At 42.5% G+C, this 27,922-nt stretch overlaps 1 protein-coding gene across 1 annotated transcript in view; it reads left to right on the top strand.

The window, feature by feature from the left end:
* The window catches only part of KCNH5 (potassium voltage-gated channel subfamily H member 5), a 246,928-nt gene that overhangs the window by 12,164 nt on the left and 206,842 nt on the right, over window positions 1-27,922 (top strand). Inside the window, exons 2-4 of the mRNA XM_048854484.2 lie at window positions 5,900-6,023; window positions 12,328-12,434; window positions 17,509-17,637. Coding sequence (XP_048710441.1) covers window positions 5,900-6,023; window positions 12,328-12,434; window positions 17,509-17,637 — 360 coding nt within the window. The remainder of the gene's footprint in view (window positions 1-5,899; window positions 6,024-12,327; window positions 12,435-17,508; window positions 17,638-27,922) is intronic.

The raw sequence follows: 27,922 nt of genomic DNA on the forward strand, positions 1-27,922 counted from the left end.
GCAGAAGCCACAGGGTAGCAGGGGAAGCTCCCGCGCCCGACCCCACTTTCCAGCAGAAGCGCCAGGCGGGAAAGGCGGGACAAGCCCCAGTACCCTGGCCCTGATCTCCTGCAGAAATGCGGGCATTGGTGGGTGAAGCCCCAGCACTCAGACCCCTGCGGTGGACCCCGTGGTGCAGGGACAGAGCTTCTCCTGTCTTGGGGCTGCAGTGGGGGTGGTGGAGAAAGGAGCAAAGGGGTTGCGGGGCTGCAGTGGGGGGGTGGAATGCGGAGGACCCTGGGTGGAACAGGGATGGGCCCTGCCTGCAGGGAAGGGGCAGAAAGGGGTGGGGCTGCAGGCGGAAGGAGTGGAACAGGGTCGGCCGCAGGTGGAAGGGATGGGGAGGGGCCCCCCACTTGCTCTGGTCCAGGGTCCCAGGAAACCTTAATCTGCCTCAGCAAATAGGTAACTTTCGTCCCAGACTCGCCGTTAGGACTAAACCTTGCTCATAGTCATTGCAGAAACCTAAATGTTCGTCCACAATTAGATATCTCAGACAATGTGATCCAAAGCTGTCACATCTCAAACCAGGCAAAACCCCCATAAACTGCTATACTGTACCCTCTGTTAAGTTATGTCTATTGTTACCAAGAGGTTAGATTTCAAAAAAATAAAAAGGGGTGCAAAAATTCAAAACATTGCATAGTATACTAGCAGTTAAAACAGAGGGTTAAGAGCAAGGACTCCTGGGTGCAATCTCTGCCAGAGTTTTGGGGTGCGACCTTGTGCAGGTCACTCAAACCAGTGCATAATTCATTAATACTCCTCTCTGCATAAAGTGGAGGTGTATTATATTTCTGTGTCCTGAGTACTTCATCTCTTGATACTAGAAGACATGTCAGTGCCCTTTTCCTGCTGTTTGCAGGAAGATTCATTTAATTTACAGATGCTTGGAGCGGGTCCCATCTTTGTATTCAGAACTGTTGAAAGACCTTTGCACAGGCCCCTATGGTATTTTTAGAATGTGTGTGAAGAAAAAAATTATATGGGACAGGTTAGTCGATGATTGGCATTGTTTCCAGCACTGGCTAGGGGCAGCTAACCCTGCTTTATGTGTAGAAGCTCTGGTGTTTAGCAAAAAACTGTTTAGAGTTTTATTCTGGCAAAATTGCAGTGATAATGTAAAAATTGTCAAACACAGCTTTGATGGAGAAAACAACTCTATCAGCAATCAAATGGGGGGAAAAAGACAGGTTGGTGTTATACACATGCATTAATGTGGTTATGATATAAGAAGACTCAGGATGTCATTACTAAATCAGCATTTTTCAGATTGCATTTATAAACTTTTATACACTGATCCCCTGGTATATCTGTGGGCTCTTTCCTTTGTCAAAGTTTTAAAGAGAAGAAGCTAAATACACAAAGCAAGAGACTTGTATATTTGTTTGTCTTTGGCCTGATGCTTGTTACAATGATCATTGTACTAAATTTAGCCTCTTGCTAAATATTTGCATTTTTTGTTTAATTTTTGTGTTTTTCATGAAAAATCAATAAAGCAAAAACAAAACAATAACCCAAAGTCAGTGCTGCTTTCCTATCTCCCATGGGTTTGGTCAGGCTTTGTTAATTAATGCTTTTTGAGCACTATGCAATCCTGATATGTAAGCTGCTATAAAAGTGCAAAAATATAATATCAGGCATGCCATATGTCTGCTCTTGGCTGTGACGTGCCTCTTACGCTGTGTACATTGTGTTCTGAAACAGTTACATAACAGGAATATAGGATCAAGATTATCTCTGTCACAAATGATAAGACTACATATCTATGTAATCTTTTTATTGGTTTATGAATCTCAGGTCCTCCGGGGTGTGTCACATATCCACATGATATCCCTGAATGATTTTGTGTTTGGATATCTGATTCTACTGAAAGATGTATACAATAGAAATGTCAGCCAGTCAGTTCACTTCTGGTGAATGGAGGACTCTCCTGTTTTCATATAAGGTGTTTCTTACTTCTAAGTGTCTAGAACATCTGAGGGAAGATAGTTATAGAAAATGAGTATACTGAGTGTGTGCAAAATCAATCCTGTTTTTGATTCAACACTCATGTAATACTTGTAGATTCACACAGTCTCTCCCAAGTAGGATTTTCCTCTAATGGGAACGTTAAAGTCCTGCACCAACTCTGAACTGTGCACATCTTCCAGCCCACTTGAGAGGAGTTAATTGGGGTGAATGTTGTAAAGACTATTCAGTAGTTCTAATCGGGGAGAGGGGGTTGGCTGATATGCAGATGCACTGGATAAAATTAAAAACTGTCGTATGGGAACAGTCGTGTTCAGAATTGGAAACAACGGGGGGTGTTACTAATGGATAAGGTTCCATTAGCGCTGCAGTAGGGCTGCCAAAATAAAACAGTGGTGCGGAAAAGAACTCTGGTCACGTCTCCAAAGTGTGAACATCTCTTTTACAGTCACTCATCACGGTCCTGGGATGTTGTTTTTTTGTGCTTCCCATGCAGTTCTTTAATCCCTTTTTACAGCCTCAGCAATTACTGATGCACACACTTGTTACACCCACCTAAATGTCCTGGGTTCAAAAGTTGAACTCGCATCCAGACATTACTGGACTAGTGTTCTGCTTAGACACACACTCTCTCTCAGAGAAGAAAGTCCAATTAGAAAGTAGTGGGGAAATGGTGTAGAGAGGGTAACAAACAGGGATACACTGTGTAGAAAGAAGAGGGAAGAGGAAAAAAATACTTAGAGTATCAGTACAGTGGGTGAAATCTTAGCTCTCTTGAAGTCAATGGCAAAGCTTCCATTGTCATCTGATATTATGTATTTATTTATTTGTATTGTGGTATACGTAGAAGCTCCAGTCATGGACCTGGGTCCCTTGCTTCCTTTTAGGTAGAAAAACAAGCTTAAAAAATATTGACCCCCTCTTGGGATAAAAAAGATCTGTGGGTGAACTCAGACTAATTATACGACTCTAAAAAGGTTGAAGTTCACGAAATCCAAACCTCTACCCTTACATCATTCTGTCTTTATTAGATTTTCACAAGGGAAAATATTTATCTTCAGATGTTTTTTTCCCCCTAAATTCAAGTTTGTAAAGTATGTGAGAGAGATGTATGTAGAAACTCAAAAATTTTGCCATATACTTCCATGTTCAATAGAATAGTATTTGAATTATATACTCTACATTCAAGCCTCTAAACCATAGGAAAGAGTTCAGTGTAGAACCTATAAAAATACAAATTATCGCTCGGATATGAAAGTAAGGTAAATAGATCAAATAAACAAAAGCAGTAGGCATAATTATCCTTTCACTATTATAATGATAGCTGCTAAAAATTCTCCTCTAGACCTTTTTTGGACAATATTTGTGCTGAGAGGAAGATACCTGTATCATCACTGAGTTTGTACATTAGAGACTTTTAATGGCTACATTTCATTAGCTTTTTTGCACCACTCCAGTGGTGAAAGTTACTGGATAGCTCCATAGCTACAGTAAAAACACATTTACACAATGCTCAAAGATGACCCTGGATCATAAATGGAGCACCTCTGTTTTAGGCTATAGGGAGAACATTGTTACAGGAACAATATTAGAAATGTTTGCATTGCTGATGAGCATATAACACTCAGTACAGCTGAAGAAAATGGATACTTCCTGCTTCAGAAACACCTTGCTAGAAGGAGCTTTGGAGGAACAACGTTCCAAACTGGTTATTTTAGGACTAGCTCCTAATATGTTTGTGCCAATCCATCTGTATGAGCTGTAGGCGCTGACTAAAAGAACAGGTGATTGAAGCGATATTTAAACATGCGGTCAGCCTCCTGAAAGTACTCCTGGCAAATATTAGCATATTTACAGGAACTGATATAGGCTGATAGAATTAACGAGAGCCAGCACCTCCTGTTATGTCGTAAAATAGACATTTCCAGTCTATATCTACAATGCTGTTTTCTTTTCTCATCTCAGCCTTGAACTTTTTACTTTTCTTGCTTCCCATCACTATATTAGAGTTCCATTCATCTTCTCTATTATCTGCCATTAATTATAGGCGTGATATCATAGAATATCAGGGTTGGAAGGGACCTCAGGAGGTCATCTAGTCCAACCCCCTGCTCAAAGCAGGACCAATCCCCAATTAAATCATCCCAGCCAGGGCTTTGTCAAGCCTGACCTTAAAAACTTCTAAGGAAGGAGATTCTACCACCTCCCTAGGTAACGCATTCCAGTGTTTCACCACCCTCCTAGTGAAAAAGTTTTTTCTAGTATCCAACCTAAACTTCCCCCACTGCAACTTGAGACCATTACTCCTTGTCCTGTCCTCTTCTACCACTGAGAATAGTCTAGAACCATCCTCTCTGGAACCACCTCTCAGGTAGTTGAAAGCAGCTATCAAATCCCCCCTCATTCTTCTCTTCTGCAGACTAAACAATCCCAGTTCCCTCAGCCTTTCCTCATAAGTCATGTGTTCCAGACCCCTAATCATTTTTGTTGCCCTTCTCTGGACTCTCTCCAATTTATCCACATCCTTCTTGTAGTGTGGGGCCCAAAACTGGACACAGAACTCCAGATGAGGCCTCACTAATGTCGAATAGAGGGGGACGATCACGTCCCTCGATCTGCTCGCTATGCCCCTACTTATACATCCCAAAATGCCATTGGCCTTCTTGGCAACAAGGGCACACTGCTGACTCATATCCAGCTTCTCGTCCACTGTCACCCCTAGGTCCTTTTCCGCAGAACTGCTGCCTAGCCATTCGGTCCCTAGAATGTAGCTGTGCATTGGGTTCTTCCGTCCTAAGTGCAGGACCCTGCACTTATCCTTATTGAACCTCATCAGATTTCTTTTGGCCCAATCCTCCAATTTGTCTAGGTCCTTCTGTTTCCTATCCCTCCCCTCCAGCGTATCTACCACTCCTCCCAGTTTAGTATCATCCGCAAATTTGCTGAGAGTGCAATCCACACCATCCTCCAGATCATTTATGAAGATATTGAACAAAACCGGCCCCAGGACCGACCCCTGGGGCACTCCACTTGACACCGGCTGCCAACTAGACATGGAGCCATTGATCACTACCCGTTGAGCCCAACAATCTAGCCAACTTTCTACCCACCTTGTAGTGCATTCATCCAGCCCATAGTTCTTTAACTTGCTGACAAGAATACTGTGGGAGACCATGTCAAAAGCTTTGCTAAAGTCAAGAAACAATACATCCACTGCTTTCCCTTCATCCACAGAACCAGTAATCTCATCATAGAAGGCGATTAGATTAGTGTGGCATGACCTTCCCTTGGTGAATCCATGCTGACTGTTCCTGATCACTTTCCTCTCATGTAAGCACATATAGCACCGTGCATAGCTGTGCAAATTTCTCTCTGTGTGTTGGTGGCCATCCTCCACCCCAGAGGTGGCTGCCTCTGAATAGTTGTGTGAAAGACTTTGGGAACTGTGAAAAGTCCAGTATTTTATTTGTCTTATTATGTAACATGCCTGTCATCAGTGCTAGGCACACTGACCATTTAACACATAAATAAACAATTTATAATGTAGTTTAGGGTTGATATCAAGGCACAGTATCCTGATCAGATGTTGATAATAGGTGATTCTTAAACAATTCATACAGTAAATTCTAAGAGCTGTACTTGTTTTCGTACTTTTAGGTGAAAGAAGCTTCAAACCATATTAGAAACAAATCCTGTCCAATCAAATGTAACTTTTCATTTTATCATGCCATATCCTTTCTTTAGATTCTTTAATTGGTTATCTGTTAAACTCCTATCCGATTGATATTATCAATATGAATAACTGTCTGCAATTGGTTTATAACACAAGGATTATTTAAACTTACATGGTGGTTAACTACAAATCTTCCTCTCTTTTTTTTCTTTTTAGAATCAAGTTTTTTACTGGGAAATGCCCAGATTGTGGACTGGCCTGTAGTTTATAGTAATGACGGTTTTTGTAAACTCTCTGGATATCATCGAGCTGACGTCATGCAGAAGAGTAGCACTTGCAGGTATGTAACCTCTGTATATTTACAAATTATTTATGTTGAGTGAAAATTAGGACTCTGCTAAAATGTTTAAATGATCTTGAAAGCCTTAATTTAAAAATGATCTGTTAAAAGTTTGTAATTTTACAAACAAACTATTTAAGGTACCAATGCAGTCAATAGAATTTATAACGCTAAAGGTTGGATCCTACACAGTGCTGAGCACCTTGTCTCTGATCCAGCAAAGCACTTAAACATGTGGTTAACTGTATGCATGAGTAGTTCCACTGAAGTCAATAGATCCACTGAAGTCAATGGAACTAATCCAGTGCTTTAAGTTTAGTACACGCTTAGGTGCTTTTGCTGTATCAGGGCCAGACTGCTCAGCATGTTGTAGGATTGAGCCATAAATGAAATGATTCTGATGATAATATAGATTTGTTTTTAGTTTATAAAATTTACCAATGAATATATTTTCTACCATCCATATTCTGAAAACAAGCTAGTTCTTCCTTTAATTAGCTGCCAGGTCCTGAGTTGTGGGATTTGTGACTTGCCTTGTAATGGCTGTTGATGTTATAAACATTCTGAGCAGCGCAGGAATGAAGAAAAATCTTCAGTGGAAAAGGAAAATTTTAGAAACTCTGGGCTAGGTTCTCCTTTGCCTTGGATTGCACCTGATTTACACCAGTATTAGCGAGGTTACAATTGGGCACTGTAATGAATTTGAAAGAGAGGTGCAGACATGGTAGGATATTTAAAAATTTGGTTTCAGTCCACACAAGTGGAAGATTTTTTACTAGTTGCACTCTAATTGACTCGCAAGAGGCCTACCCCCATGAGCACACTGAGGTGGAAACTGCACTCTCTGTCACCATCGGGGCAGCTATCCCTCAGAGCAGGTGGATGTACTGTCACCCCTTGTCTGGTGGTCTGTCAGGAGAGGACAATTTTAATTTATGGCTGGGCATCCATCCTAGCCTCCTCAACTGAGTGCCTGGGAGATGTTCTGGGAGATCACTGAATCCCTGGGAGATGCTTTCTTTGGCCTGGGTTAACCAACTCCAAGGTTCATAGAGAATATGCATCAAGAATCCTGGCAGAGCGGCTGCTACCCAGGGCCCACACCTGGTTACACTGCTGGTAACTGAAGCAACGCAGGGAGCAAATCTGACTCTATATATGCAGCATGTTAACTACCATTCCATTTTCACCAAGAGGCAACAAGCACATTGCTAATGGGAAAACATAATGACTTATGAGGAGAGGCTGAGGGAACTCGGATTGTTTAGTCTGCAGAAGAGAAGAATGAGGGGGGATTTGATAGCTGCTTTCAACTACCTGAAAGGGGGTTCCAAAGAGGATGGATCTAGACTGTTCTCAGGGGTAGCTGATGACAGAACAAGGAGTAATGGTCTCAAGTTGCAGTGGGGGAGGTTTAGGTTGGATATTAGGAAAAACTTTTTCACTAGCAGGGTGGTGAAGCACTGGAATGTGTTACCTAGGGAGATCATAGAATCATAGAATATCACGGTTGGAAGGGACCTCAGGAGGTCATCAAGTCCAACCCCCTGCTCAAAGCAGGACCGATCCCCAACTAAATCATCCCAGCCAGGGCTTTGTCAAGCCTGACCTTAAAAACTTCTAAGGAAGGAGATTCCACCACCAAAGCCCTGGCTGGGATGATTTAGTTGGGGATCGGTCCTGCTTTGAGCGGGGGGTGGGACTAGATGACCTCCTGAGGTCCCTTCCAACCCTGATATTCTGTGATTCTATGAAAACATAGCCTGCTCTGCTTTTCTCTATGGAGGAGGAGGAGGGGAAACCTTTGGAATCCAAGATTCCTGAAAGTATGCAGGCTTCCTATAGCAGACAATGGTATAGGAACAAGATTGCGATGTCACTGTACAATATTGAACACAGGCAATAGCAACCAAGTTTACAAACTCATGGGGGCTGATGGAGACAACCTCATCACAGCCATCCCAGATGCACTGATAGAATTGCCCTGTTGCACTCCCGTGATCGCATCTACAGTTTCTTTGTACCGAAACACATCAATAGCAGCTACTTGCTGCCAGCCGAGCCTCTTTAGCACGGCTCTGAATTAAAACAATAACAAGTATGTCAAGGTTCCTCCCCCACTCTGAACTCTAGGGTACAGATGTGGGGACCTGCATGAAAACCTCCTATGCTTACTTTTACCAGCTTAGGTTAAAACTTCCCCAAGGTACAAATTAATTTTATCCTTTGTCCTTGGAATATCCACTGCCACCACCAAACTCTAACTGGGTTTACTGGGAAATGTAGTTTGGACACGTCTTTCCCCCCAAAATCCTCCCAACCCTTGCACCCCACTTCCTGGGAAAGGTTTGGTAAAAATCCTCACCAGTTTGCATAGGTGACCACAGACCCAAACCCTTGGATCTGAGAACAATGAAAAAGCATTCAGTTTTCTTACAAGAAGACTTTTAATAGAAATAGAAGTAAAGAAATCCCCTCTGTAAAATCAGGATGGTAGATACCTTACAGGGTAATTAGATTCAAAACATAGAGACTTCTAGGCAAAACCTTTGCCATAGAGACCTCTAGGCAAAACCTTAAGTTACAAAAAAGACACACAGACAGAAATAGTCATTGTATTCAGCACAGTTCTTTTCTCAGCCATTTAAAGAAATCATAATCTAACACATACCTAGCTAGATTACTTACTAAAGGTTCTAAGACTCCATTCTTGTTCTATCCCCGGCAAAAGCAGCATACAGACAGACACAGACCCGTTGTTTCTCTCCCTCCTCCCAGCTTTTGAAAGTATCTTGTCTCCTCATTGGTCATTTTGGTCAGGTGCCAGCGAGGTTACCTTTAGCTTCTTAACCCTTTACAGGTGAGAGGATTTTTCCTCTGGCCAGGAGGGATTTTAAAGGGGTTTACCCTTCCCTTTATATTTATGACAAAATACAGAACAGAAATACAGGAAAATTTTGGTTAAACACCTCTGAAAAATGAGGACTTATGAGTTCTCCTATTAAAAATACCCCCTCAATTATACTTCAGATAGTGAAGGTGCCAAAAGCTTTGTTGCCTAGCAGTGTTTTTGTGCATGTTTATGTGCTATGGGTATTACATATGGAGAGGAGCCTCCCCTGCAACTCCATAGTGCTGGCTCCTGTCCTACGGGGCTGGGCCCGGCTCCCTGCTCCAGGTGTTGTGACCTGGCTCACGGGCTTGCAGCACCACTCAGTTTGGACTGGTGGTCCCTCCATTGCGGAGGGGTGGCTGGGCCAAACCTGAATGGTGCTGCAATCCCACGCATCAGTGTTTCTTGCGCCCTCCTTTCCCCCAGGTGGCCCTGCTCCCAGCTGCAGCGTGGACATACCCTTCGAAGTAAAGTCAATGGAGCTGTGCCCATTCATACCAGCCTCTTTTTGAAAACCTCCAGTGAAGACGCATAGGCAATCTGTTCCATTGTTCTACTGTTCTTACAGTTAGGAACTTTTTCCTGAGATTTAATCTAAATCTGCTATGCTGTAGTTTGAACCCTTCTCTCAGAGGGCAGGACAAATGAGAGGACAACTTTTCTCCCATCTTTTTTTATGGCAGCCTTTCAAGTATCTGAAGACCACTATCATGTCCCCCCCCTTAATCTCCTCTTTTCCAAACTAAACATACCCAGTTCCCTCAGCCTTTGCTCACATGCCTTGCATTCCATCCCTTTGATCATTGTCTCTCGCATCTGGATCCTTTCCAGTTTCTCTACATCCTTTCTATACAGCAGTGACCAAAATTGGATGCAGTCCTCCAGCTGAGGCCTAACCAGCGCTGAATAGAATGGTACTATCACTTCCCATGACTTGCCTGCTATGCCTCTGTTAATGCAACCTAAAATTGCATTCATGCTCCCCCCCCCCAACAGCATTGCATTGCTGACTCATGTTGAGGTTGTGCTCCACCACAACACCCAGATCCCTCTCAGCAGTGCTGTTGCCAAGCCCGTTATCCCCCATTCTGTATTTGGGCATTTAGTTTGTTTTCCCTAAGTGTAGCAACTTGCATTTGTTTGCTGAATGTCATTTTGTGGTCTCTAGCCCGGTTCGTCTATTTCTCAAGATCCCTCTGAATGTTAGCTCTATCCTCCAAAGTATTGGCAACCCCTACTAGCTTTTTGTCATCTGCAAACTTGATCAGCCTGCTCTCCATACCTCCATCCAGGTCATTAATAAAGGTGTTAAACAACACCAGACCCAGAACAGATCCCTGTGGAACCCCCCAATTATGTATCCACTTAATGGTAGTTCTGTCCACATTTGTCCAGCTTACTTATCAGAATGTCATGTGGGACTGTGTCAAAAGCCTGGCTGAAGTCCAGGTATATTATGTCTATCATATTCCCTCTATCCACCAAACCAGTTACCCTGTCAAAGAAGGAAATCAAGCTGGTTTGGCATGATTTGTTCTTGGTAAATCCATGCTGGCTGCTATGATCACCCCTTCATCCTCCAGCTATTCGCTAATTGAATGGTTATACATTGCTCTAGTAGTTTCCCAGATATCAAGCTCAAGTTGACTGCTCTATAGTTCCCCGGCTCCTCCTTTCCCCCCTTTTTCAAGATGGGCACTATGTTAGCCCTTCTCCAGACTTCCGGGACCTCTCCTGTCATCCAGGAGTTTGTAGATATTATTGTCAGTGGCTCCAAAATTTCTTCAGCTAATTCTTTCAGTACCCTTGTGTGCAGAGCATCTGGCCCTGCTGATTTGAATTCATTCAAATTGGTCAGACGGTCTGATGTGTTCTTTACTTATCCCAGTCTACATCCCTTCCCCTGTATTGTCTATGATAACTTCGCTAGTCATCTGGGCACGTTATTTTTTTGTGAGAAGTCTGAAGCAAAGTAGATATTGAGCAGCTCTGCCTTCCTATCATCTTCCCTTCCCAGCTCATCTTCTCCATTGAGCAGCAGACCCACACCTTCCTTAAGTTTGCATTGATACCTGCTTAGTGGAGGGGAGGAGGAGGAATGTACAGATGCATTTTAGTACTTTTTCCAAACTGTGTGATACAAAAATTAATGGAATAACATGAAATAAATAAATGTATTTGCATACTTCAAAAAGTTGTGTAATAGTCTAGCAGTTTGATTTCTTAACTTGTGCAATAAAAAGGCAATGCATACAGTTCTGGTTTATTCCACAAATTAGCCAAGTGAGCTAAATATTATGTAAGTAAACCTCAGAGGAGTTTAATGGAGTTTTGCATATTTACAGCAGCACAGAGAATTTGAACCAGGGATGCCCTTCCACTGAAATTCACCCTGCCAATATGAATTACAGGTGCTGGCACTTATATAATTGATGTTGGGAATGCACTGTTTGAAAGGTATAATGTTGAACTGGGTAGCTGGGGAATTGATCCAGCAAGGGACTTAGGCACATCTCTAACTTTACACGTGTGAGTTGTCCCAGTGACTTTCTTCCCACTCACATGGGATAAATGCAAACTTGACTTCAGTGGGGCAATTCATACTCTTAAAAGTTGTGCTGGACTGGGGACTCTATTTGCAAGAGAATTGCGGCCTTTATTTCTTGTTGGTGAAATCCTGTCTTGATTCATAATCAGACCTTTATAAGTAAACTCGGATTACCTGAATGTCTTGGAGTACCTCTGCATAATTTTAGAGAACAGAACTTTGGTCCCTGTCTGAATTTTGGATTTGGGGCATGGAAGCAAATTTTGGGTAACTCAGCATTCTCATAACTAATGCTTGGATCATCGGGACTTATCTAGGGTGACCAGATGGCCTGATTTTATAGGGACAGTCACGATTTGGGGGGCTTTTTCTTATATAGGCACCTGTTACCCTCCACCCCCGTCCCAATTTTTTACACTTTCTATCTGGTCACCCTAGGATTTATCTGTAGTGGATTGCATTCTGCCTCAGAAGTATAAGGGGTTCTAAGAGGATTTGAGAATTTGCATGGCTTTTGTTGAGTTTTCTTCTCCACTTTATCATTTTGTCACTGTAGCATGTTTATGTGTTGCCCCAGTGGTGTATATTGTCAGCTCTTTTTTTTTTTTTAACACTCTAGCCTTGAATGTATACCTAGAAAGTCACTTATGTAAAATGACAGCACATAAATCTTTTTTACAATAAATAAGCAGCCACAATTGTTTGTTTTGTAGGTTTCATGGCAATCTTGGAATACCATAAATGTTGAAATGAGATGTAAATCATAGTTAAATTTCAGTGGATAACTATTAAAGCATAGCTAATGTTTATAAGTTGTTACTTGACTGTGGGGAAAAAAGCAGAAATGGATTTTTCTTTTCCAGTTTTATGTATGGGGAACTGACGGATAAGAAGACCATTGAAAAAGTCAGACAGACTTTTGACAACTATGAGTCAAACTGCTTTGAAATTCTCCTGTACAAGAAAAACAGTATGTATAACATTGTGGTAATTGACAGTACATTTTTAAATGAATAATTGAGCAATAGCAATTTTTCTTTTAACATTTGTGTGGGAGTTTGAGGCAAGATTTTTAAAAGTGACTAGTGATTTTGGGTGCCTTAATATTTGAATGGACCACTTGAGACCCCCTAAAAGGGTCTGGTTTTTAGTAGGTGGGTGCTCAGCACTTTCTGAAAGTCTGGCTCCTTTAAAATGCCTCAGGTGAGGACCCCAGAAACACAACTCATTTTTGAAACTTTTGGGGTATATAAAGGTGATCAAACTAGGTACATTGGTAGGAAGCACTGTGTGAGGTACTCCATGCAGATTGGAGAATGTCCCTCAATGATGAGCTGGAACACTCATGTCCCAGCTGTCTATGGTCCTGTCAATTGTGCTTACTGATTTGATGGCTCTATGATGCATAAAGACACCCATTAGGAACTTGAATGAGACCACCAAACATAAGACCCAGTCAAGAATTAATACAAGGTTATTAGAAGGCAGAGGACAATGTAGTAACTCAACAGTGTGACCAATTCTCTCCTTCAGCTGGCTGGCCTCTCCCAGCAGGTTTGAAGAACTGGAGATGATTTTACTTCAGAATCAGATTGCCACCACATATTGCCATCCTACTCTTTCTCTTTAGGTGTTTATGCTGCTCCTGTGCATTGTTCTTGCTCTTCAACATTTAACATGATACTGGACACAATCTGTCAGTTGTGGATTGGCTGGCAGAGTTTACAGACTCTGTGTTTTTAACTCTTTCAGTCCCTCTTTTTTTTTATGCTTGGACTTAATCACTATTCAAAGAATGCTGCTGCCATGAGGTCACGGAAGCTTGACCCAGTAACTTGCACGTTCATTCAGTTGTGATAGGCCCTAGCCTTGCAAGCTGCTCTCCACGGGCAGACCCCTGCGCCTGCATGGAGTAGCTTGCAGGATTGGGTCCACAGCTTTTCCTAGTGTACTTCAGTTGCAGGAAAATAGTGAACTATAGGAAAGGGCAAATCATGTTCCAGCACCTCAGCCAATAGTTGTGCTATATGTCACTACAAACACTTCTGTCTCTAACTATGAACAGAGGATTTAAGACAATGCTGCTCCCTGAGATTGCACCTGCTAAGACTTCCTGAAATGGTATGTGTGTTGTTTATACTTTAATTCAGCTTTCCCTTTTTAGGAGAAATCATCTCATCCTTTGCCTTGCACACACTTAAGCAATAATAAGGTATCCTAAGATCCCCCAAATTCTGTCCATCCCGAAGTATTTTAGCAAACTTTTCCATTGAAAGAAGAGCAATTGCAGCTCTCATTGCCAGTATTGCTGCAGGTGTCTTGCCATGTCCTGTGAATGACACCATTCTGGTCTTTGGCATATGGTCATGTCTGTTCCTTTGCTTTTCTGCTGCTCTGCTCTTTTGTCTGTGCACTCTGCCTGATTGCTCCCACATGTTAGGAAAATGTCCTGAGATGGGTTTGCCCTGCATTTCTCCACTGGAAGAGGCTTCTATCGTTGCCATGCCCTGTTTCCAGCTGGTAACAGAATGGATCCCTCGCAATCAACTCTCCCTTTTGCTAGTGGGTTATGTTATGAAAAATAAGCTGAAGTGGCAGCTCCTGGTTAACAGGTCTCAGTCTTTCATTAAATTCCTTTCCCTTTTATTTTTAAATAGAAAAGCTAAAAGCTTTCTCCTGATCTTTTCCCATATCAGGCCAACAGCTTTTGCTTCAAAAAGAATTGAGTGGATTGCCTCTCAATAAATCCCTGAAACACAGCTTCCTCATTAAAACCTTCAGCTGTGCCCAGATTTCCAGCTCTTCTGTCTATATTTTTTATAAGATATGCGGGATAACGGAAGGACTTTGTAATAAGAAAATATCCAAGTACAGTCTATAGGGTCATTCTCTGTTCAGTCTTGGATCAGATCCCATCCTTAAATTCAGTCTCTCTCTCTCTCTCTCTCTCCCCCAAAAGCCAAGAATTAAGACTCCCTTTGGTACTAACACTTTAACTGGCCGACTTCTGTCTCAGCAAATGCGTTGTCCAGCACTTGGTTCTACCCAGTCATAATCTGTACCTGGCTTCCTGCAGGTTGGCAAAACTAAGTCCTTATAAAAAGAAAAGGAGTACTTGTGGCACCTTAGAGACTAACAAATTGATTTGAGCATAAGCTTTTGTGAGCTACAGCTCGCTTCATTGGATGTAGCTCACGAAAGCTTATGCTCAAATAAATTTTAGTCTCTAAGGTGCCATAAGTCCTCCTTTCCTTTTTGCGGATACACAGTAACATGGCTGCTACTCTGAAATATGTCCTTACAGTGACCACACTACAAAAGCACATGTTAAGGTTAACACTGTAGCAAAAAATAGGTAGTGTACATTTCTTCTAGAACACCTGCAGAAAATGCTGACTGTTACCAGATTGAGGGCTTTCAGTTTATTCCCACTGGAGGTCAGGTGTGTCACCAGCCTTCTGCTCTGAGTTCACTGCACTTTCATAGACCAAGTGAGAGAACACCCAGTGTTCATTTCAAACCCCACCCTGTGCCTAGCAGTACTGTGTGTTCTTGCTCATGAGTTGTGTAGGTTTTTCTCCTGAGAGACTCTTTTTGGTAGTGACTGAGATTTGTTTGGCTTCTCCTTTGCCTCCAGCATAGTGAGAGGTATTATCCAGGGGATGCTGCTTTCAGGCATTATCCTCAGGATTGCTGCCCTCAGGCACTTACTTAGCATTTTAAGCTTGCTGGTATGAGGGCTGCCTGGTTTCCTTATGTTTATTAGAGTGCCTTCTGCTTTTTAATTAGTTACTTGTCTAAAGAGCTGCACATTACAAACCTCTTAGAAGCCAGTGTTCAGGTCTGTAAATCTTGAGTTGGCCATTGGGAGTTGAAATAATTGAGTCAGCACAATGTCCCTGGAATACACACTAAACCACAGGCCTTCCTTGTGCTTGTACCACTTACTGCTATTATGGTACTGGTGTAATCACAAACAGTTCAATGTAGCCACACTAGCCATGGTGAATTGCAGTTTTGACCTTGTCCACACTAGTCCTATGCTAAACCATTTTATTTTCAGTGCCCTCTGGGCACCTATTCTGCAGTTTCTGGTACAATTCCAGAAGCAATGCATGGTGGGAGATTTTGAAAGGCGAACAATGCATTGTGGATGGATTAGTCCGTGTCCATACTGGTACCAAAACAGTTCAGACTGAAAACAATTTTTAACCCGGCTGAAAGCATGTCTAAAAGAAGTGGCATTGTGCATTCTGCTAAGCCATTCTCCAGCACAAGGTCTGAAGATGCTCAAAAGAAGTGGATGCCTGTGAAGTAGCCGTTGCTGCCCTGTTGTTGGCCCTTCAGTAGCCTCTGTGAAGAATGTCAAGACATCAAGCTTGCTGTCAAGCTGCGGATCTATGGAACCACAGTTAGACCAACTCCGCTGAATGGAAGTGAAATGTGGGCATAGAGGAAAGCTGAAGAATGTTGGAATGATGTTTTCCATTCTCGTGGTCTCCGTCCACTTCTCCATATGAAGTGGCAGGACAAGATCAGAAATGAGGATATTCAAAAGCCGAACTAGCAGTCGTCTCCATCCACGCTAGTTCAGTTTCAGTGGCTTTCTTGGCCTGGACATATTATTTGACTAGATGGCCAACCAGTTTCAAAGTGTGTGTACCAAGGAATGCTACTACTTGGCCGACAATCCCAAGTTGCCAAAAGCTTCGGTGGTGTGACAAGATTGCCAGGGGTGGATATAAACCGAATATACAATCACACCACCTTAAGCACCTTGCCAGAGATTAATCCATGTGGCAATTTGCGAAGAGGCCATGCCCTGTGCTGATGATACTAAGCCATTTGGAGCACCTCTGTGTATGGATGTGAGGTGTTATAAGCTTGCTATGGGGAGCAATTGACTTTCAGGGTGGTCCATGTTTTCTAGTGGAGGTAAGGCTTTACTGATATGTCATTCATACAAGTGAACTGTGTATCTCTATACAAACTGTTTAGGATCCCAAATCAATAAGAGTAAAATCTACCTCCCCTGCAGCAGATCAGCATGCAGAAATAGAACTGATGTGGTGCACAGTCCTTGTGGTGGCTGACTACACAGGGGTGAATTTGACCATACAGAGAACAGGACACTTGCTAGTTTCATTCTCCTGCATGATGTACCAGTAAGCGTATTACATTCCTGCTGTGTGCATATATATCTGCTCTCCTAACCACTCTAGCATTTTAGGTGCTTTGTTGATTGTTTGCTTAACCAAAGTGCCAGGATTGTAAAATGGTTTTGCCTTGAATTCAAATACTAAGAGGAAGATATATCGGTGGGTATATCGTCTGTTGGTTAGAGGAGCAGAGAGACTGGGAGTCAGACCTCTTGTGCTCTATATCCAGCTGTGGGGGTGGGTCTGGGTATGGTCTGGTGATTAGCCCAGGAGACTGGGAGGCAGGATGGCTGAGCTCATCTCGCGAATGTTCTTTTTCATGTGTGGTAGAGTGTCAGATCTGGGACATGGCACATTTGACAGCATCATCCTACTTTACAGAGACATTTAAAAATGTTTTTAAAAAAATCTAAAGCTTGTTTTTTAGAGGTGGCCAGCAAAGGAAAAATGTAGGTGTCTTTGCCATTTTGTTTTGGTTCTCTGTGATGTGTAACATGAACCTTCAAGGTTTTCCTGTCGCCTTGTTTATTACTTTAGAAATATCAAAAAGTTTTGCCTACCTTGAGGATGAGAACTACCTAAACTCCAAAGGGGGTGAAGAATGATAGGCAGAGACCGGGCTAAAAGGGGAACAATAAAACAGTGTTATGGCAGAGATTATTGGGGTTCTTTCTTTGGTTACTTGTGGTAGTTAATTGGATTGCTAGCATTTTCTCATTTTAATCTGCATGTGAATATATTATAGACCCAAACAAACATGGCAAAGGTACAGCTATCTAGAAATGGTTTTCAGATAAATGTATGCAATACAGCATTTAAAACATGTCGGAGTTGTGGAAAGCTGGTGTTCTACCACACACCCTGGTTTCTTTCTCTCTTCTCCAGGAACCCCAGTTTGGTTCTACATGCAAATAGCACCTATAAGAAATGAACATGAAAAAGTGGTTTTATTCCTGTGCACTTTTAAAGATATCACTTTGTTCAAACAACCAATTGAAGATGATTCAACAAAAGGTAATTTTTAAAATAATTTATTATTAATGTTAAAATACACATATTCAAGTTGAACCTCAGAGCAGAAGCAAACAATGAATGTGAAGTGTTTCTTGGCTTCAGGAAATGCTTAGCAATATGTAAAAGTTCTGACAGCATTCTGCTACGTTTGTGGTATAAAACTCTAAGATCAAGCACTATGTATGTAACATTCACTAACAAGATGCTGCAACTATCCCTAGACTTGGTGTATCTTCTTTTTTGGTATGTATCCGATGAAGTGGGCTGTAGCCCACAAAAGCTTATGCTCAAATAAATTTGTTAGTCTCTAAGGTGCCACAAGTCCTCCTGTTCTTTTTTTGGTATGGTTTCACTGATTGTTTCAGCACAGCTAGATTTTGCTTAGATTCGAAACTAGTATCATTCTGAGACACCTTTAGCCACTTTTAATTATTTGTTAAACTTTACTGTTTTAGGAGATTGAAAATTAAACATCTTTCCCTAAGGAGATTATAATTTTCCATTTAGTAAACCCTTTTTTCCCCCTTGGTGATGAGGAACTGATATAGTTTTCAAGTTGAAGGTGAAATTACAATGAAATGGCCCATTTCGCTTGTTCCTCGTTGCCAGCAATGATATCAACATAGCTCTGGTTGTTGTGTGTGTTTGTTTGTTAACAGCTGCTGCAGATGGTGTTCATTTGGATGTGCAGTAGCCTATTCAAATAAACATCCAGGGCCAGATCCTCAGCCTTGTCCAAGGACAGCTTCTGGGGAAGGGTAAAAAGGACCTGTTTATACTGTGTCTCTTGATCCTGAGGCATATTCTGTGCTTCGTGGCTGCTGTATGCTAAGTTTATGTGTGTGTTGTTTTTCTAATTATACTTAGTGCACACTTGCTTAAGGAAAATAATATCCTGTTGCATACAAGATTTGCTTTGCATTTGCTTATCGTTTATTTATTCCTTACCTTTCTCCGCTCACCCCCCAAACTTGGCAAAGTCTGTGTTTCTCATGAAGAACTATGAACTATGAAAACCTGGATTTGTGCTGGAAATGGCCCACCTTGATTATCATACACATTGTAAGGAGAGTGATCACTTTAGATAAGCCATTACCAGCAGGAGAATGGGGTGGGGGGAGAGAAAACCTTTTGTAGTGATAAACACCCATTTTTTCATGGTCTATGTGTATAAAAATATCATCTGTATTTTCCATAGTATGCATCCGATGAAGTGAGCTGTAGCTCACGAAAGCTTATGCTCAAATAAATTGGTAGGTCTCTAAGGTGCCACGAGTACTCTCTTTCTTTTTATGAATACCCAAAGCTTTAAAGAGAGACTCTTGGTGTCATCCAAGTGCAAAAAACCAGTGTCTGAATGATTTTTCTTACAGTGTGGATAACACTGATTATCCATGCTCAGGTAATTCAAAAGTTACTGAATATATTTGTCAGGCTGTCTGGAGAGGCTTACGAGCATGCGTGCCAACCTCAGGGCAGATTGTCCAGGAACAGGACACAAACCCCAAACTGGCTATCACTAGATTTCACCAACCAAGTAACAAGTGTGAACTCCTCAGACACTATAACAGCCTTAACATGGAGTTCCAGACAGTCCCCTTGGGCACGCTGATCTATCTTGCCACCCAGGCAAGCCTGCCTTTGTGATAGATGGTCCCTTACACCAAAAATCACAATGTTCAGGTTATTCCTAGTCCCAAAGAACCATCACTTTCCCCAGGTCATTTGTACCTTACATCTCTCATCAAAGACAATGCTTGTAGTCAATCCTATATTAAACTAACTAAAGGTTTATCTACCAGGAAAAAAAATAAGTTATTTACAAGGTTAAAGCAGGTAAACATATACACACAAATGAGTTACAGTCTTAGGTATCAACAGGTATTAGATGTTGCTGTAATATGCAAGCTCTTTGTGTCCTTGAGGGCTAACCCAGGCTAAACAGCTTGGGGATCCCTTTCTTATGCATAGAAATTTTGCCCTCTCCCATTCCAAGCAGCATAATAAGCTTTTCTTGACATAGATTTTTATCCCTTTCCCCCAGGGCTTAAGCTGATGGGTGAGGATTTGTGCACATCTCCGTTTCATGGATGTTTGGGGAGGGGGGCAAGCAACAAAGTCTTTTGTCCAATGATGTTCCACAATGGCTTGTCTGATGCCCATAGGCCTTCTTTTGTTGGGCAGGAGATGACCCCTCTTGTGGTAAACTAGTATTTCACATTTGATGATTTTTCTCTTCTGGTGGGGCAGGTTTACAGTTTTAGAGCAAACATTTTTTTTTATAGTTACAAAGCAAATACGTAAATACTACCTTATATCATAGGATACAGATATTATAAGTGAGATTAATGCATGCAGCAATTTACAAGTGTTTGATAAAGTCTAAACATTTTCTTAGAACTCTAATAGCTATTTTGACAATACTAATGCACGTGTGAGCCAGACTGGTTTCCAGCTATGCATTTGTCAGTGTTCAGTGAGGCCTAGGAGTCCCGGCATGAGTTGGCACCTGGTCTGTCAGTATTTACTTCAGACTCTCAATAAACAAATAAACAAATATGTTTATAATTTAAAAAGTCCACCTTTGGGCTAAGACCAAGTATGAGAAATTTCTATCCAAAGATGAATTCTTTGTGAAGTTATAAGAGCATGAAAGGACACCTGAAATGGAAATGCCTTCTCAGCCATTGCAATATTGTTGCTGCCACTAGATGGAGTTAGTATCTGGTGTGACAAAGTTCCTCCTCTGCCTTGGTGGGTCCTGTGCTTATTGGTGGATTTGCTTGCCTCAGAGATTCACGGCAGCCCTCAGTTTGGCCACTTTTGCTAGTGGCTCAAACCTGCCGTTCACTCAGCTAACGTCATCACTGGCCAGCATGGGGAAAAGGAAGGAGAACAATCCCCACAGTCTCTGCTGGTCCACTTAGTGGGTCGGGGGACAGGCCAGGGACCTTCCCCTCTGGTGGGACCCACAGTCCAGGTCAACTCCTCCTGTATCCAGTAGGGAGTTGGGGGAATGGGGGGAACCCGTGCCCGCCCTCTACTACGGGTTCCAGCCCAGGGCCCTGTGGATCACAGCTGTCTACAATGTTTCATGTAACAATTGTGTGACCACTACAACTCCCTGGACTACTTCCCCATGGCCTCCTCCCAACACTTTCTGTATCCTCACCACAGGACCTTCCTCCTGATGCCAGATAGCATTTGTATTCCTCAGTCCTCCAGCAGCATGCCCTCTCACTCTCAGCTCCTTGCGCGCCCCTCACTGACTGAAGTGAGGTCCTTTTTAAACCAGGTTCCCTGATTAGCCTGCCTTAATTGGTTCTAGCATCTTCTTAATTAGCTCCATGTGTCCTAATTAGACTGTTTGCCTTAATTGGTCTCAGCAACTTGTTGATTGTTCTGGAACTGCCCCTGTTACCTTATCCAGGGAAAAGGGACCTGCTTAACCTGGGGCTAATATATCTGCCTTCTATCACTCTCCACAAAGTCACGGGACCTCCTGGTCAACCTCCTCCTGGCCCTGGCAAAAGAGCCATCTATAAAACCATGAAGAGGAGATTGGCTGACAGGCCCCACAGTCACAAGCGGCCCCATTTCCGATCCTCCGTCCATTCATGCATCCGGGCAGAGTTCCTCTGGGCGGTGTCCACTGGCTCCCTTGACACCTTCGAGGAGCAGTGGGCGCTGTCTGGGGTTCTTTGCTCGGTGTCCCAATCAGGTTCCCTTCGTTTGACCCTTTTGACTGCACTCCCGTCTCTGTTATTTCATTAGTTGTCCTCTGGAATCACTTGGCTTTCAGGTCCTGTGGATCCTCCCCTTAGGCTGAGGGGTGGGGTGTGTGTGTGTGTGGTCCTTTAGAAGTGGGCGGGCTTGTGCCCGTCCACTTCCTGGATCCCAATAGGATCACTCTGCTGTAGCCATCTGGCCCGACCCTGTCACACTGGCTAAAAGTTCTTCGTTGCACAATAAACTCCATGGTCTGAAGCATGCCCATGACCACTGCTTCAGCCTGGAAAACAATTTCCTGAAACTTTCAAGGTAAATCCCAACTAATTGAAAGGACTTATTAATTGGACAGGTGTAATGATATGGGGACAAATCCTTCTCCTCCCTCCCCAAACTCAATGGGGGTGGGTGGGGTTCAGCAAATAAGGAGATGCTCAGCAGGGAAATCTCTGCACAGAGTTCCTCTCCTTTACTCCTTTACTCCTTTTGCCCTTCATGGAATCTGCCCTCAAACTCTGTGTGTCCCCAGGTAGCTGCATTAGGTAAAGAAGCCCTGTGCCACTCTCTTGCAGCACCGGTCCAATGGAGCTGTGTTACCAAAGCCTCCCCTGGCTGTGGCTGCCTGAGCGAGACCTACTAAAGAGGAATCCCAACCAGAGCAATGATATTACCTCCCCAGGCTGGCTGAGCTTTCCTGGGGAACCTCTGTGGGGATGGCAGTTCCCCTCGCCTGCCCTCGCTGCTTGTTGGGCTGTCCACTTCCCAGCCCTAGCTAACTGCCTGCCCTTCCCCTTGTATAGATACTTGCTGAGTGCTTATTAAGAAGGGGTAGTGGATGGCATAATGAACCTTCCTTCTCCCCAGTCTGGGGGATAGGGGTGGGGCATCCATATTGGTTCCACCTCAGCAATATGTGTTTATGGGGGAAAATATTAAGAAGCTGTGAAAATTCTCTCTGTTTATTGCTGTTGTTTGAAATGGGAGGCTCTCATTATTTTCAAATGCCAATTATTATATTTAAGCACCATTCCAAAATATTGCCCTATAGCAGGCTGAGACTTTAACCTGCAAGTTTAAAAAGCCCATTTTCCGGGCAAGAGAGCATATTGTCTTCTGCTTTCACGTGGGCAGACCAAGAAATGCGGCTGAAGTCTAACAGCACTTGATCAGAGTACTTTGGATAAAATATCCAGTCCAAGCCTGTTAACCCCGCATCATTGGCCTGATTTTCCTCTCACTTACACTGATGTAAATCAGGAGGAACTCCCTATGTTTGTTCATCTCTCTCTCTCTCTCTCTGAAAATATAAAACAATAAATGTTGGCAACATTATGCATCAAGTTACAGTGAGGAAGGTCTAGGTTGGTTATTAGGAAACACTATTTCACTAGTGGGGTGGTGAAGCACTGGAATGCGTTACCTAGGGAGGTGGTGGAATCTGCATCCGTTAGAGGTTTTAAGGCCTGGCTTGACAAAGCCCTGGCTGGGATGATTTAGTGGGCGTTGGTCCTGCTTTGAGCAGAGAATTGGATTAGATGACCTCCAGAGGTCTCTTCCAACCCTAATATTCTATGCTTCTATGAGCATGTGGGAGAAAACCCCCCAGCACTGTTGCATAATCTTTTGGATCTCAAATGAATGAGTCTGTATTGCCCCCCTGCACTGGAATTACAGAACTACTTTGTCAGTTGTAGTGCTATAGGGTATGCATAATTCATTTTTCTTGCAGATAACATTGCTGTATGCTCACAAGCTCTCAGAGCACTTTAGTTTTGAATTATGGGCTTGATAGATATATAAATTACAATTTACTGGGAAATTTAGAAGCATTTATGAAAAGCACTATGGTAAAATACTGCTTTAAAGTACTAGAATTTGTCATTGAAAGGGCTTTTTTTTTTTTTAAAAGACTTTTTTGTTTCGAGAGTCTACCAGGGCTATGAAGTACATAATACATAAGTAAAACATATGCCCACTGTAACTATGAATGGTGTATTTGAGTAGTCTATTATTTAAGATGTCTGTTTCATTTAAGATGAAAAATTCAACAGCAATAAAATATCAATGCCATTATGTACTAATCCTGCCATACCAATGTATTCTGCAGGATCGGTAAGCGTATTGCCATATCCTAGAGCTATAATATATCTCACTCCTGCAAAGCACAAGCAGATAGTTTTTAAAATAATAACAATTAGACAGTGATGCAGGAGATAGGTGCTAGGATATGGAACCTTTCCCTTCAGTGTCATTGGCTTCAGTGTGTCCCAGATTGATAGGTTGCCAAAAAGCATTTCTTTGGATTTGATGGCTTCAGTCCAGTTTCTAGTGGGCAAAAATCATCATTGCAGCTGGCACCACTGTTGGCTCTGTGAGCAGGGATGGAGGCTTAGCCATTATCTGACTCCTAGAAGTGATTCCTCTAGGCCTGAATTTTGCACATAAGTTTGCATTGCTGTTGCCAGTCCTACACCTGTTCTGTTGATAAACAGGTGGCTTAAGTTTTCAGGGCTGTCTAGTAGTGCCTTTCACAAAAACTAAATTCACTTAAAAAAAAATCTGAAAATGCCACTTAAAGGAATGTTCCTGATAGAAAGTCCTGTTCCGTACACAACCCAAAACCACATCAACAGTCTATAAATCTCTTGCAGTTAATGTTTAATGAGAGAATAATCCCATTGAAAGAAAATCTAACCCACTGAGAGGTACAATTAAAATAAAAATTGATGTAAAAGAGTAACGTTGTTTGTTTAAATGGGTACATTTTCTACATATAAAACCAACAGCTCCTAAGCAATATATGAAATAATGAATATAGTTTTGGGTATCCAGGTTTTTAATGCATTTTTTTGTACTTGCAGCTCAGGTCAAATAGCTGCATTTATTATTAAAGTTAAATCTAAAAATTCCTGTCAGCAGCAGAGTCATGAAACTTGTTAAGAAAAAATGAACAGCAAGATAAATATGGAATGTTCTGCATTTGAATGTGTTTGCACAATATGGAATCACAGTTAAGCTAGAGGAAAGGCAGAAAATACATATAATATGAAAATACCTAGCTCTTATATAGCACTTTTCATCAGTAGATCTCAAAGCACTTTGCAAAGGAGAGCAGTATCATTATCCCCATTTTACAGATAGGGAAACTGAGGCACAGAGGGGTAAAGTGACTTGCCCAAGCTCACCCAGTGATTATGCACCCATTTTGAGCTGACCAGTGGCTGGATGTGAATGCAACATAGGTGTGTGCCCACTTGTTAGTATGCAATCAGTGGTGCATGCAAAAATAGTTGTGCAAAAACAGAAGTCACGCATTTAAATGTATCCTAGCATTGCAGCAGATTATAAAAGAAGGGACTACATGGAATTTTGAAGTCAATGAATTTGGCCTAATACTACTGAGGTAGATGGGATACTTTTGTGCACATTGAGTAACACCTTGCTCCTTCAGTGGTCTCCTTGGCTTCAGTGGGCCTGCTTGTCGAGTAAGGCACTACTTAATGCCTGCAAAAGTCTTACGATCTGGCCCATTATTTTCTGCTTGTTTGTTTATTTTTATATCCATTCACCTCTATCCCCGGTAAAGCTACATTATAGTGGAAAAATTTATCATAGAAAATAGTCCATTTCACCAGCTACCCTTTATCCATAATAAGGAACAAACATTTAGGTGATGTAATAATCTGAATGGCTGAACGTCCATAAATGTTTTCGCAAAAAGAAAAGGAGTACTTGTGGCACCTTAGAGACTAACCAATTTATTTGAGCATGAGCTTTCGTGAGCTACAGCTCACTTCATCGGATGCATACTGTGGAAACTGCAGAAGACATTATATACACAAAGACCATGAAACAATACCTCCTCCCACCCCACTCTCCTGCTGGTAATAGCTTATCTAAAGTGATCATCAAGTTGGGCCATTTCCAGCACAAATCCAGGTTTTCTCACTCTCCGTTCCCCCTCCCCCCAACAAACTCACTCTCCTGTTGGTAATAGCCTGTGTATATAATGTCTCTGTGTATATAATGTCTTCTGCAGTTTCCACAATATGCATCCGATGAAGTGAGCTGTAGCTCACGAAAGCTCATGCTCAAATAAATTGGTTAGTCTCTAAGGTGCCACAAGTCTGTATTCGCAAAAAGAAAAGGAATACTTGTGGCACTTTAGAGACTAACCAATTTATTTGAGCATGAGCTTTCGTGAACTACAGCTCACTTCATCGGATGCATCTTGTGGAAACTGCAGAAGACATTATATACACAGGCTATTACCAACAGGAGAGTGAGTTTGTTGGGGGGAGGGGGGACGGAGAGTGAGAAAACCTGGATTTGTGCTGGAAATGGCCCAACTTGATGATCACTTTAGATAAGTTATTATCAGCAGGAGAGTGGGGTGGGAGGAGGTATTGTTTCATGGTCTCTGTGTATATAATGTCTTCTGCAGTTTCCACAGTATGCATCCGATGAAGTGAGCTGTAGCTCACGAAAGCTCATGCTCAAATAAATTGGTTAGTCTCTAAGGTGCCACAAGTACTCCTTTTCTTTTTGCGAATACAGACTAACACGGCTGTTACTCTGAAACCTGTCATAAATGTTTTAGAATTGTATATTCTCATTACTGATGTTAGAAGCTGATATATCTTTCTCATTTTATATTTCCAAACTGCCTGACTCCAAATATTGCTAGCTCTCTGCTTTGGTTTGTTTGCCATAGAATATAGATAGTTTAAAGTGGTGTTGTATGTTAACCATTTCATGCTTTACTAGAAGATGGAAAAAAAGGCCTTTTCATTATCCGAAGGTGTTGCGCTCCTATGGGCAGGAATCAACATTAGAATTGCTGTAATTACCCTTTGATAGTCTTTTTTTTCAGAGAATATCATTGTTAACCTTAGCATTTTTGCTGCAGATTAAGATCTTGGATACTACTGTGAGGCATTGATTTAAATGCCTTCATTATTTCCTTTACTTTTAAGATCAGACAAGCCCTGACAAAGAGGTTAATTGCAACCCTGTAGAAATACATTAATGTTTTCTTAAGGAAAACGAGTCATGTCTTGATTTTCAGCAAAGCAAATATCCTAATAATATAATATTTCCCTGAGACTTTTAAACTCTTCATATTCCCTTATTCATATATGTGGCTTATAACAACTATAATATCAATTACGGCCTCCATTTTCAAATAAGGCAATTCAGAAGCCCTGTATTCAGATCCTCAGTAGTATTTAGGTGCTTAAGTTCCACTGATTTCAGTAGGAGCTAGGTGCCTAAATGCCTTTTGAGGATCTGGGCCCTAAATCCATACTTTTGCTTCTCAATAAACTGTAACAGATACTCGGTGATGCTGAGCACCTCCAATTCCCACTGAAGTTAATAGGAGAGTGTGACAGAGTACCGGAATCAGCCACCGAACCAGCACTCTGGTCGCTCTTTAACCAGTTAAACCCTCAGGGAGGGCCTGATTAAGGAGAGGAATTCATGATTTCTAGATTGGATTGGGGCTGGAAAGCTAATGAGCTCATTAGCTTGTTTACAAGGAGACAGGATAAAAGAGCACAGGAAGGAAGTGCAGGGTGGGAGGGGGGAGTGAGAGAGTGCGTGGACGGCCGGACAGACAGGTGGGCGAGTAGGGCCTGATGAAAAGGAGCACTTTGGAAGAAGACCTCTTTTCTTTCCCCCCACTTTGGAGAAGGAGTAACAAAACTGGTTAACATTCTAAATACTGTGACTGCACTCGTATGTAGACGGTGGAGGAGTGAAATACTGCAAACAAACTGCATGATGGTACCTATCTGAGCAGAGGTCTCTGAGCGAAGCAAAGAGGTCGGGAGCAGTGGTACCCCTGTCACACTTGGCGGATCCTTCCTTTATCCTTGCCGATAAAGAAGGTGATGGTGGAACTGGTGTAAATGTTTGGCAGGCTGGGCGATGGAGGAGACTTTCCAATGCTGGTCGAACAGCAGAAACAAGTGCAGAAGACCTTGCAGAACTTCTAACAGTCCCGCCATTTGAAGAGAGATCTTCTTGCTTGCCTGGCAGGCTCAGCAACAACCAAAACCCCTGCAGGAGTTTATAAAGGAGTAAGTCCAGGTGCAGCAACAACTACTACAAAGTGTGGTGAGTCCTGCAGTGGGGCTTGGCAATCAGGCGCGGGTCTAGGCCCCTGCAAGATGGGCCCCGCAGACGACCCTGATGCCTTTGTGGTCATATTGGAGAGAGTGGCTTTGGGGGCAGGATGGAATAGGGAGACTGGGCGCCATGGCTAGCACAGGAGACACTCAGGAGGCCTATGTGGCTCTCAGTGAGGAGCTGACAAGGGATTGCAAAATGGTTAATGTGGCCAGCCTAGACTAGGTGGGCCTTTCGATGGGCAAGTCTCAGTAAAAATGTTGAGTTGCAAGATGGATGGAGTGGGGAATTATGGCCTCAGGCATTTGCCCCAAAACCAACAGACTAGGCCACTCGTCTGAGGCTGGACATCCAAGGTGTGGACATTACAGACGCTGTTATTCTTGAACAGTTCCTCTGCTGGTGGATAACCGCATATGGGTCA

The sequence above is a fragment of the Caretta caretta genome, chromosome 6 (assembly GCF_965140235.1).
Source record: "Caretta caretta isolate rCarCar2 chromosome 6, rCarCar1.hap1, whole genome shotgun sequence".
Classification (NCBI taxonomy): domain Eukaryota; kingdom Metazoa; phylum Chordata; order Testudines; family Cheloniidae; genus Caretta; species Caretta caretta.